General features: G+C 43.9%; 1 protein-coding gene across 2 annotated transcripts in view; it reads right to left on the reverse strand.

Moving 5' to 3' along the window:
- Positions 1–2,585: 2,585 nt before the first annotated feature.
- Positions 2,586–13,325, reverse strand: part of LOC119954948 (CD82 antigen-like) — a 33,934-nt gene continuing 23,194 nt past the window's right edge. Inside the window, exon 9 of one of the 2 annotated variants that reach the window (XM_038780688.1) lies at positions 2,586–3,713. In XM_038780688.1, the coding sequence (XP_038636616.1) occupies positions 3,648–3,713 (66 nt within the window). In that variant the 3' untranslated portion in view covers positions 2,586–3,647. Of the gene's footprint in view, positions 3,714–12,402; positions 12,487–13,325 lie in introns of those variants that run through there. The other variant, XM_038780689.1, reaches the window with a different exon arrangement.

A 13,325-nucleotide genomic window follows, 5' to 3' on the forward strand; every position in this document is an offset into this window, starting at 1 on the left:
TGTCCACTCTCAGGATGACATCAGTCGTTCTCCCACCCTGTCACTCTGCCAGTGCCCCAAGCCTGCTACTGTGTCAGTGCGTTTGCCGTAGGCTGTCAGCTAGCCAGCCCATTTGGAGATGGTTCAGTCTGCAGGCAGACCTTTTGGAGTTGCAGTCCATCGACAGACTCCGCCCACTGAAAGTCAGCAGCCTTCCACCAGCCATGCTGCAGCCACTGGGTACCACTGCTTATTTTATGGTGGCATTTATTTTTTCAATGTGACCAAATGGGTGGTTGGAAACAGGTTAGGTAAGGTATGGGACTGTTGGTGAATGGAATATTGGGTTTGCAGTTACTGATATCCCACTAGGACAAGTTCGTCACGGAGGACCCGACCAGAAAGGAGTTGTCCAGGTTGCCTCCTCCATTCCTCTTCCTACTGCTAATGTTCCTGCTACTCACTACATACCTGGTGGAAAGGGCACTGCCCTTGTAGTGGAAAGATTGTGCAACACAGGGCAGCACGGTGGCTCAGTGGTTAGCATTGCTGCCTCACAGCACCAAGGTTCCAGGTTCGATCCCGGCTCTGGGTCATTGTCCGTGTGGAGTTTGCACATTCTCCCCACGTTTGTGTGGGTTTCACCCCCACAACCCAAAGATGTGCAGAGTAGGTGGATTGGCCACACTAAATTGCCCCTTAATTGGAAAAAAAAGACTGTGTAGCACAGAATAGACCATCATGAATCGTGACACCTTCTCTGCTGAGTGCAGCAGGGGTCCTCCAAAATGATTCGGGCAGCAGAAGTGTTCGTACAGCAGAATCACATGGTTTTACTTGCATGCATGCCCCGTACTGTGTGGGGCTGCACAATGAAGTCATCGGCCATGCCTTCAGCCAATAGCTCTTGTCACCAGTACCCACCCTTTGTTTTGTTGGTTGTGGCTCAAATGCAGCTGGCACAGCAGTTGACTGGCACAGAATGGAAGCACCATGACCGAGATGATTTTCTGCTTATCATCTGTAGAGCATGGGAAACAGTTGACATGTAGAGCTTGCAAAATGACGTACCCTTGATGAGTCTGGTCTCTGCTCATTCTCCATGTCATGTTGTATTCGAAGGGGAATGTCTACTAGTGCACTTGCTCCTGGGAACAACTGGTTTGTTCAGAAACGTTGAACTCAGCGAAAACACTTTTAAGAGCCGTTGTAACACACCTGCTGGACCGTTGCAACTTGACACTGTAGAAAACACCAAACACTTTCATAAGCAACCAGAAACAAAGATCAACCCACAACAAATCTGTAAATACTTGATGACCCCTTTAAATAAAGCCAGTGTGGGTCCTTCCTGCTGCTGAACATCCATTTGGCTGTGTGAGGTAAAGAGGGTACATTAACTGGAACATTAAGCTCCAATCAGTGTTGTGCTTTAAGTGGCGAATAGGGGATTTTCACAGTTAACTTCATTGCAGTGTAAGGGCCTACTTGTGACACTAATAAAGATTATCTGCTCCGTGTACTTCCTGTGGATATTCACTGCATTCACACCAGTGTCTTTACCAATACGCATTCAGTACAATCTGCCTCAGAAGTGCACGCACTTGCTTTAGATTACATTTTGGAGCTCTAATGGCAGTTACCATGCCCAAATTCCAGGTGTAAACCTTCCCAGTTTCTAGTGTTGGCTGATCTTTCGGTTTAACTGTTGGCACCCTCTTGTGTTGAACGCATGTACATGACACACTGACTCTTTCAAACTGGCTCAATGCTGCCACACACATATATATTTCTTGTCAAAGAACAGCTGCTGAAGTAGTCATCTTTCATCCCATACCATTCAAATAGATGAATAGGTTGAAAAAGTGAAGAAAAGCCTCTTTCCGCTCAATGCGCACAGTAAAAACAAGGAGGCTGAAAAACTTTCTGGTGAAAATATTTCCTTCTCCTTTCTTATGTATTTTCTGAAATTTACATCTTAATCTTGCTGTCAAGAGAGCCACAAGCCTTGATAGGTCTCATTATCCCTGCACTGTTCCTCTGCAATGTATATTATGGCTTTGACCTAAAACCAGCTCAATTCTGTTGTCTCATTTTAAGTGTAGTCACTTAAAACAAACAGTAGATTGGGATATTATCTTACTTGAAAAGAGAAGGAAGAGTTGAGAACATAGAACATATAGTGCAGAAGGAGGCCATTCGGCCCATCGAGTCTGCACCGACCCACTTAAGCCCTCACTTCCACCCTATCCCCGAAACCCAATAACCCCTCCTAACCTTTTTGGACACTAAGGGCAATTTAGCATGGCCAATCCGCCTAACCTGCATGTCTTTGGACTGTGGGAGGAAACCGGAGCACACCCACGCAGACACGGGGAAAACGTGCAGACTCCGCAAAGACAGTGACCCAGCGGGGAATCGAACCTTTGACCCTGGTGCTGCGAAGCCACAGTGCTAGCCCCTTGTGCTATTGTGCTGCCCTCAGAAGAAGCTAAGGATGAGAGATATAGAAAATGACATGTTTATTGCTTATGCATATTCTAAAAATCAATCTATTGTATTTTTTCATGCCAGAACACCTGAAATATTTCACTGACGCTGATGCATTTGGGTGTCCAATATTTTTATTTATAGACGAATGCCAATTTTTCTTTTAAATTCTCTGGACACTAACTTATTATGTTACACAGCAGGAAGAAGTCTTTCTCGGACATTAAAAATAATTTTACATTTTAACATCAGATAGCATATACAGGGTGGTAATTAGAAATTAGAAGATACCAACATTTTATGAAAATGGGCACACATAAAGTAACAAACAGACAGACATAAAGCCATGATGCGCATTATACATTTTTGGTTTTGAACCTTTTTTTCCATTAGAAACTATTTTTCACAATTTCAATATTGCATTCTGTAATAATTTTAAAAAATCCAGAGACTTTACATATTTTATGACATAGGCCATCAATGGGATATCACCATTAAACTTCCAGCTGCAACTTTGCTTAATTTTCCCATTTTATGATGTTGGAGCTATTTTAGTTGTGCTAAAGGATTGGAGATATCCTAATTGATGCAAATTCTTCGAAGTGGCACAGCAATACCAGTCTAGCTTACTCACTTTGAAAAGAATAAGCCAATAGTTTAACTTGCAGAAACAAGGATTTTTATTTCAGAAAATGATGCACATTATCACTGTTGTCAATTCGCAATGCAAAGATTACTTGAATGTTTATAAAACTGAAATATGGCAAAATTAACCAGTATTGGAACAGTGCAAGATTTCTGTTTAATTTAAAATAAGATTTGCTAAAATCCATTTTCAAACTCCATATGAATTCTTTTCATTATACTTTCCAAGAAGAGTTCTGGAAGAATGCTGTAATTTGTTGCCAATGTTGTCACATATTTACCTCTCTTTTCAATTATATTATAGGATTGATTGGGATTCACCATCCTCAAGCTTGTACATTATTAAAATAGAATGCACTAAGTTAAATACAAAGCACACAATAAAACCATGATAATGTACAACTTTGCAGAGGAAATTGCTGTATTTCATGATGTTACAAGCCAAACAAGGTGATATTAGAAATTGGTTCCGAAGTTTATGATTCATGTTTAAAAAAATGGAAGAAATGATTTCCATCTCGTATGTTTCTCTTTTAAATTATTCTTTTCTTTTTCTTGATGTATTTGAACAGATACACAGCCACGATAAATTGCAATACCTAGGGGGGAAATAAACAATAGTGAATCAAACAAAGTGAGAGACAAATAACCAACGATTATTCGTGATGTTAGGATGACATTCTTTTGTCAACCATTATAGCAGAGATAATCATCCCTTTGAAATAAAGATACCACATGAAATGGAGTAAATAACAGAGGAATATCATATAAATGCATTTATTTTTCAGCGAACAGTCATTTCTAGGTTCAATAGTGCACTGAGTGGGTTGATGCTTGCCTGAAGCCGGTTGTGGGTACATAGCAATACTCCAGTCAGATGGTGACCTTCCTCAGTATTGACAGGATGGAATATTTTATATTCTGCAATTTCCACGAAGAGCATTCGTGGACAGAAAATCATGAGGGGAAAACACTGAAGATCAGAATTTACCCCTGCACACCAGCTGACCTACTCACTCCACAGGCATAAGAGGCGAAGCGAGGAATTCATTACATAAAACAAGCGCGGTGCCAGAATATTTATTTCTGTAGCAGATGCCTGTGCCTGAATGTAACTTAAACTGAGAATTTATTTTCATAGAGCATTCAACATATTTTAACAAGTAATCAGACACAGATGGGTGATAAATTCTTGCCCCATCATACATTTTGGCCCATGTTAAATAAAATGAAATATCAAGGTTGAGAATTTCCAGCCCCGCCCAATGCTGGGATTTTCCAAATGCCGCTGAAAGTCAATGGACTTTTGGCTGGCTTTCCAAATTTTCTGTTCGTGTATCCCCACCCATTTCTCACTTCATGTAATTTTGCAAGATAAAAATGGATTTCCATTTAACAAACAAATGCGGAAGAATTGCTGGGGCCATTATATATCGGGTCACTTAAACGCATTCGAAGATTCCCGGCACTTGGTATTTCTAGTAAAACTCTTCCTTTTAAATAGGTATAATTTATTATTGCCACAGAAACATAGGGACCCCGGTGGTGAGGTTGCAGACTAGGCCTGTAAAATGTTGCAGGCACTGCCTACTCACCCATCCAAGCTACAGTTATTTTATCAACGTCAGGTGGGCCCTGTCTGTGGGTCAATTAAGGTCCCTAAGTCACCAATTAATGGCTACTTAAGGGTCTCATCACGCCACTGCTGGGATTTAACCAGCAGTAGGAGAGGCCCACATCAAATCTGGTTTGGCAGTTCCCCCTGCACTGGTTGGTGGTTGGCAATGAGACTTTCCACACAATTGGGCCTCTGAGCCCATTGGAGCATCTCCTTGGTTCATTCCCTCAAGCCTGATCCTCTTAGCTTTTCACCACTTAGCTTTCACTCCACCTCCTGCTCCTTGGTATGAGGGATTGGATGTAGTCTCAGCAGTGACCACACCTCCTGCTGGCGCTGCTGGGACCATAGGTATCGGTCATTTGATTGGCAGGCCCGGTCGGGGGCGGAGACCCTTCCTGAAACCAATTAACACCCCTTCAAGCATTAAATGCATGCAGGGGTGAGCCGCTAGTGAACTTGCCCTCAACATTTTTGCTGAAGGTTGGGGACATGGTGACCTGTCAGATTTGACTGATGGAAAAAATATTTTATTAAAGCTATGTGAGGAATGAAATTTCTGTGCATAACAGTCAATCATAATAAAAAGGCTAAGTACGATCAGGCTTGGAGGAATGTGAGATGACATTGCCTATATACTTTATTGATTCTGGGGTCAGCTGTTTTGCTGGATAGGGATATTTTGTGAGGCGGACCTGGCTGAAGAGCGGTCATTCATCCATGTTGGTTTGGTCAGTAATTATAGTAATAAAGAGACTGCAGAGCATAAATAGACCATAAATCCATGGTCAAAGGAGAAACTGAGATGAAAATAAATGCATCTTCTTGGCTACATATCATTTAAAGTTTGCCTTGTGCACTTTTTAATGTATTGGAATTTAGTGTTAGAATGCGAGGAATGTAGAGATCAAATTAGAATTAGAATAACCATACATGCTTTGAGTAAACCTCTCTTTGCTACAGTCAGCTGTAATTATGAAGTGTAGTAGACGTGGTCTTCTGTTGAATTGTGAATTTACTAACAAAGAGTCGAATAATTATATGGAATTGTGTTGTATGATTTGACCAAGTACTCAATTGAATTACGTGACAATTACGCGTTAAACACAAAGATCTGATTCTGCATTGATACCAACTGTGTTTAAAGTAACAAAAGAAAATAGACCAGGAAAGCAGTCCATTCAGCCTCACATCAGTACTGAATGCTGACTATACAGTCAACTGATCTATCCCCCTTACATTCATCCTTCTGCTTAGCTCTTCATGAATAAGTAAGCAAATACACTCCCTCTCAATAAATAACTAAAGAAATAGACCGTTTGCATCCGCTACACCAGGGGTGGGCAAACTTTTCCGTGCAAGGGCCACATTCAGAAATTCACAATTTTAAAGGGCCGCATAGTATATTAATTAATAGTCCCGGTTGTAACCAATTAGCGTGCGGCATATACCTCAGCGCTTCCCCCGGCGGCATCCTGCCTTTAGCCCTCTTTTTCTCTACTTTTCAAAAATGGCGCTTCACCCGGTTATGATTCTGGGCACCTCATATAGAACATAGAACATAGAACAGTACAGCACAGAACAGGCCCTTCGGCCCTCGATGTTGTGCCGAGCAATGATCACCCTACTCAAGTCAACGTATCCACCCTATACCAGTAACCCAACAGCCCCCCCCCCCCCCCCCCCCATTAACCTTATAAAAAATAAAATAAAAAAAAAATAAAAAAATTTTAATGACTTGATCTTGGTGGGCCGCATAAAGACCTTTGGCGGGCCGCATGCGGCTCGCAGGCCGTAGTTTGCCCACCCCTGCGCTACACTATATTTTCAGGAATCTTAACAAATTCTCTCACTCTCCTTTGTCCACAAACTACGAAGTGAACAGACCTCTTTTTGTCCTTAACAATGAATCTACTGAAACAAAATTAAATAGAGCACAATTCTCCATAACTTCCAATTAACTGCCTAGCACACATTAACTCCATCATTGCATCTCCTTCCACAACTGCCCAGTGATGTATAAGTACACTAAACAATAGGGTCCATCACAGCTGAGCCTGGCTTCCTGTCACATCCATAGATGTTGCTAGGGTTGCTGATGGCAATCAGGAATGGGAATGACATCTATTTTGTTTCCTTTCCTAGTGTAATAACCCTCACAATATCCATGGGGACACCACAATTGATCTCCCCATGGAACCCGTGGAATAAGAGTTCCCCTGCAAGTGAGTGGAGGCTTATCAGCTGGGGTTCGTAGAAATCGCCTCATAAAAGCGGGTCCAGACTGGGACCGCCGAGACTAGTAGACTTCCTGGGGACTGTAAGCCGCACGTTGTGGCCTTTACTTTTGTTGTAAAATTAAACTTCTTTTGGATTTACCTTCTTGGATCTCCTGAGCTTTTATTATGGCGATGAGGAAAACAGTGGCAGCGATCCTGGACATCTTGATTGCATAGGAATTCCCCAGCACAAGAAAGAGGTCGGTGAGACTTTTAAAATGCTGCTTTTCAAAAGACTAGAACCCTATGATACAGGTGTGGCAGACTGGGCCCAGTATATTGAGCAGATGAAGTATTTCTTTCAGGCAATTGGTATTAATGGAGATGATCGGAAAAAGGTAATATTCCTGACCGCCTGCGGGACCCCGACATTCAGCGTAATGCTCCGGACTCGTGAACCTTTGGTGAATTTGTGGAACTTGTTGCGAATCTTTATGACCTCAAGCCATCGGTAATCATGCAGAAATATCACTTCAATATGGCTTGGAGAACCCCTGGGGAATCGCTAACGGAGTTTTTGAGGTTCCTTCACAAGTTAGCCGAGCATTGTGTCTTCGGCCCATCCCTCCCTGGAATGTTGCGAGATCAGTTGGTGTGCAACGTAAACAGTATGGCGAAGCAAAGGAAGCTATTCACGTAACCGGCCTTGGATTTAAAAAGGGCCATAGGGTTGTTGCTGTCCTGCAAGAATGTGGAAAAGGGGGTTCAGGAATTCCAGGGCCCCATGGACTACGATGTGCACAGAGTTGGCTAGCCCCCATTCCGACAAGTGATACCCCCCTCCCCCCTGCCAAGGTGACCCAGTCACCTCAAAACAGCGGCGTGATCAGACCCGCTGACCAAGGGCTGCCACAACTTGATGGGACATCTTCCCAGAGGACAGTAAGAAGTACCCACAACAGTGCTGCACTTGCGGTCTCAGGAACCGTGGTGGTCGAGGCTACCAGAATCACCAGTGAACGCATTGCCCTGGCCAGGTGACACAAGCATCCCGAGACAGGGCTTTGCACATTGTCCTGCCCAATGACAGCTTCATGCTGACATGGTCATCCCTTGGACATGGAAATTGATACAGGGGCTGCTGTTTCAATTATTGGACAACAGACGTTCGATAAGCTGCGTCTGGGGAACAAGCACCTGGGTTTAAAGGATACCAAGTCCCGACTGACAACCATTTACCATCATCGGGATCACGGTGACCCCAGTTAACCATGGACAGCAGTCGGTCCGGCTATGGTGCAAGTGCCCGGACCCAGCCTCATAGGCCATGACTGGTTACAAAGATTCCGCTTGGATTGGCAACAAATCCTCCAGATAGGCACTGGTAGTTAAGTCCTTGAAAAGTATCCGGAAGTGTTTCATGATGGTCTGGGAAAGATAAAGAGGGCTACAGCTGAAATTTGTATTGACCCAGATACCCATTCTAAATATTTTAGGGCCCGTCTGGTCCCATAGGCCCTACAGTGGAAGGTGGATATCATGTTCAGCCACCTGGAGATCGGGGACATCATACGCCCGGTCAGGTTTGTATAGTAGGCAGCGTTAGTGCGGTCCCAGAGCGGAAGCCAGGCAGGTCAGTTCGCCTGTGTGGTGATTACAAGATGATAGTCAACAGGACTCCCTGTTGGACAGGTATGCATGGAGGACCTATACGCAAAGTTAGCTGGGGGCCACTCCTTCACAAATTTGGATATGAGCCACGCCTACCTCCAGTTGGAGTTAGACGCAGCATCTAGAAAATAAATCACCGTCAACACGCACAGGGGTCTGTACGAGTACATCTGGCTTCAATTCGGGCTGCCATCGGCATGTGAAATTTTCCAAGAGGCGAAAGAAAATGTCCTCCAAGGGCTCCCCAACGTGGCTGTCTACCTGGATGATGTACGTATTATAGGAGCCACCGAGAAGCAACACCTGGGCAACCTAGAAGAGGTCCTCTGATGTTTTTCTGATGTGGGATCTGCCTGAAATGGGGCAAGTGTGTCTTCCAGGTGAAAATGGTCACATATTTGGGACACTGCGTGAATAAAGACGGGTTGCACCTGGTGAAGGAAAAAGTGCGGTCCATCAAAGGAGCGCCGGAACCTGAGAACTGTATCATTTTTGGCTGGGTTGGATGAGTGCCATATTAATATGTTGCATTCATTTACTGCTGATATAATTAATTACTTTGTTATCAAATATTCCCATTCAAAACCCGCTCAAAATGCTCACTGCATTCACAGAAGCACAGGCAGTCTGTCGGCATTTGGACTGAGTTTGCTGAAGAAAAACTTTTTTAAAATTCTGAACACTAATTTTTTGTTGTTACTGATTAAGAGTTAAGGGGCAGAAATCGGCCATTCGGTCTGCTCCGCCATTCAATGAGAGCATGACTGATAGAATAATACTCAACTCCACTTTCCCGCCTTATCTTCAGAACCCTTGAGTTCTTTACTGATTAAAAACCTATCTGTTTCAATCTTAAACATAGTCAATGACCTAGCCTCTGCAGCTCTCTGCAGTAAATAACTCCACAGATTCACTACTCTCTGAGAGAAGAAATTCTTCCCCATCTCTTCTTCGCTACTTAATGCAGAATAATGGGTGAATAGTTATGGTGATGAAATAGGGATGTGTAACAGTGACATTGGCATCCATGCTCAAGAGACTGAGAAGCAAAGATGGAAATATGTACAAGAGAGAGATGCACTTACCTAAAAGCCTAGTGTAGATAAAGGAGTTTAGGTTGGACCTAATTATTAATTAATGGTGGGAAATCTTTCCTACTCAGAATAGGTCGCAAGTTGCTGGAAGAGAGATAATAATAATAATCTTTATTGTCACAAGTAGGCTTGTATGAACACTGCTGTGAAGTTACTGTGAAAAGCCCCGAGTCGCCACATCCCAGCGCCTGTTCGCGTACAGAGAGGGAGAATTCAGAATGTCCAAATTTTACTAACAAGCATGTCTTTCGGGATTTGTCAGAGGAAAACAGAGCACCACGGAGGAAACGGGGAGAACATGCAAACTCCGCACAGACAGTGACCCAAGCCGGGAATCAAACCTGGGACCCTGACACTGTGAACCAAAGAGTATTCAAAGTGGAAACCAAGCCACAAACCATGGCAGCAGCAGTGGTGACACCAGTCTAACAACAATCTGGTGCCACCAACAAAACATCCACAGGTGGAAATCTGAGAATTTCTTCAAAGGAAAGATCAGAAGACTTGCCTGGGTGAGAGGCACACCAAAGTGTCTGTAGTAGCAATGTCAGAACCGGACGAACAATCACTGCCTGTTCTGTAGATACCTGCTAACTTTGAAAGTTCACATGGAGGCCAGCGTTGGGGTTTGTGGATAAAGCAATTCCAGGGCATAAAGCAAGAACAAAGAACAAAGAAAAGTACAGCACAGGAACAGACCCTTCGGCACTCCAAGCCTGCGCCGACCATGCTGCCCGCCTAAACTAAAATCGTCTACACTTCCGGGGTTCGTATCTCTCTATTCCCATCCTATTCATTTGGTTTGCATGAAAAGAGCAGAAGCACTGGGTTAGTCTGCTCATGTATGTAGTGGGGCTCACTGCGGATGGTGTCTTCCTGAGATGGGGGTAGAAGAGACCTCTGTAAATTTTGAAACTACCATTCGATGCATATTCAGCCCAAGATTGAGCCTCATAATTGAGCAAATGAATTTAATCAGACTTACCAAAGGCCAGGGAATCCATTGAATTATTCCTTACAGAGCTGTATAGGCTAGCCAGTTGCTGTAGGAGCTGTCAGATTTTTTACAGACTAAAGACGACCTAACTTTTGAACAAACTGTTCAATAGGCTAGACAGGCTGAATTTAGGTACCAAAATAGTTCATCATGACATGGAAATACCAACACTTTGGATGAGGCTTTCAGTTAGGTAGTACTCAAGGTAGAAGCCTGCTTACTCAAAAGTCCACCAAATTGGGGGAAAGAAGAGGAAACCCTGCAGCAGCCCTTTAAAGTGCCCTCGCTGTGGAGGTAAAGAGCAGCGCAGAAGACAAGATTGCCCTGCAGGGGGCGTAGAGAGTTTCAAATGCGGAGATACAGGACTCTTCAAGCAGTTTTGTAAATCTGAATATGCAATACAACGAAGAAAGTAGGAAACGGACTGAAAAACAGACAGTCAAGGAAATTGGGAATAAAGAAAGAAATGAGAATACAGATTTCCTAGTAGAAGTGAAGGATCAAGAACCAATGGTTTGGTAAATTGCTTTGGAAGTTCTAGGCTTTAAGACTGAGTTCAAACAAACCTTATGTTGGAGCCAATGTCCCAGTACTGGCTGACCAGTTGGAATGGCTCAAAGTACGAGAGATCCAGCCATCAAGGATTAAATTGCAAGGCCCAGGTGGTACAGATCTTCAAGTAAAGGGTCAGATAACCATCACCCTGAGTCACAAAGGGTGAGAGATTATTGAGACCCTTTATATCTTACACAATCAAAGCACATCTTTATTAAGGATAAATGCATGTACACAATAAGTAGACCAAGTCCTATTGCCGGAGAATGAGATTCTTTGTCCAGACAGCCTCGAAGGGTGGAAATAGAAGGCACTGAAGAAGACGGAGACCAAGAATTCGAGGAGCTTCTGGACCTAGGTTAGCTCCCTCTTGACATAGGTTATGAGGAAGAGGACATTTCATCAACAGTTGTTCTTTTGGGGAATCAGGTCCTAGCGATGATTATGCTCTTCGAATTTAGCACATATGAAGGGTGGAATTTACCGACCAACCCACCACCTGTTTTTCAGCAACAGACGCAGCCCTCCAACGGGATTTACCTACCCTGCCATTGTCAACGAGATTTCCCGGTGACTGCACCCCTCATCGGAGGCATACCCATGCTCCGGCGTGGGAGTGGAATATCCCGCTGACGTGAACAGCCAGTAGATCGTGCCCAAAGTCTCTGTTGTCTATTCTAAGCACAGTAAAAAGTCTTACAACACCAGGTTAACGTCCAACAGGTTTATTTGGAATCACTAGCTTTCGGAATGCTGCTCCTTCATTGAGGAGTCAGCTATGCCAAAGAGCTGAATTTGTATATTTGTCCCACTGAACCCACCTTGGGTTGATGCATTGCATATTGCTGGCCGACCACAGCGAGCTATCCAGAGAGGATAAAATTCTTAATTCCAAGTTTCTTCAAACTACTGGAGCGAAGGGAGGGCCTATTAGTTTGTGTGGAACTAAGTTGACACCCATACGTCAATCTCATCAGACAGTTATCCTTACACTGAAGTCATTCTTTAGTGCAGTAGCCAAATCTGCAACGTTTTTACAGAAATTTCATCCAGGGCCAGTCCTGGAGATTCATTCCAACGTTGACGATGGTCTGATCTTACCTTTTTATACTGATACTGACGGTGGTCTGATCTTACCTTTTTATACGGATACTGTCATCCCATTGCCTATGGTGGAGCAGTTTCATGCCAATTGAAGTATGGCAATCTTATCACAACCTACAGAAAGTACAAGGCGTATACAAAATGTCGTAGCGAAGCCGTTTTGTCTTCACATCTTGCAATGTCTACAGGATGTTTTGTCTTCTTCTCGCCTTCCAAATTCATTCAAATCTCAGATCTTGAATATTTTTTTTGTTATCCTTAGTGCAGCAGTGAATGATACAACTGTGCAATTCTTTGCATTGGGTTGGATTGGCTTTCATTTATTGTCACATGTATCAAGGTACAGTGAAAAGTATTGTTCTGCTCACAGATCATTCCATATATGAAAAAATATAGGACATACATAAATACACAATGTAAATACATGGGCGCAGGCATCAGGCAAGCATACAGAATGTAGTACTTCTCAATAGAGAAGATGTGTGAAGAGATCAGTTCAGTCCATAAGAGGGTGTTTCAGGAATCCGGTAACAGCGGGGAAGAAGCTGTTTTTGAACCTGTCTGTGCGTGTTCTCAGACTCTTGTATCTCCTGCCTGATGGAAGAAGTTGGAAGAGAGAATAAGCCGGGTTGGAGTGGTCTTTGATTATGCTGCCCGCTTTCCCAAGGCAGCGGGAGGTATTGTCGAATTCGGGCTGAATTCTCTGCACCCCGAAGCCGAAATCGCGGCCAGTGCCGGGATGGAGAATCCAGTTTGATGTAGAAATCGGGACCGCCGCCAGTTTGCCGATTCTCCGGGCACCGAAATTCTGCTTCCGACCGGCCGAAGTCCCAACGGCGTGGAACTAATGTGCTCCAGCCAGTCAGGGTACTTGCTCAGTCCGCGGCCGCCCTGGTCGGCGGCGGGCCGATCAAGAGGCCTTATAGGCGGCCAGGGAATGATTGTGCCGGGGT

Source organism: Scyliorhinus canicula, chromosome 20 (genome assembly GCF_902713615.1).
Source record: "Scyliorhinus canicula chromosome 20, sScyCan1.1, whole genome shotgun sequence".
NCBI lineage: Eukaryota > Metazoa > Chordata > Chondrichthyes > Carcharhiniformes > Scyliorhinidae > Scyliorhinus > Scyliorhinus canicula.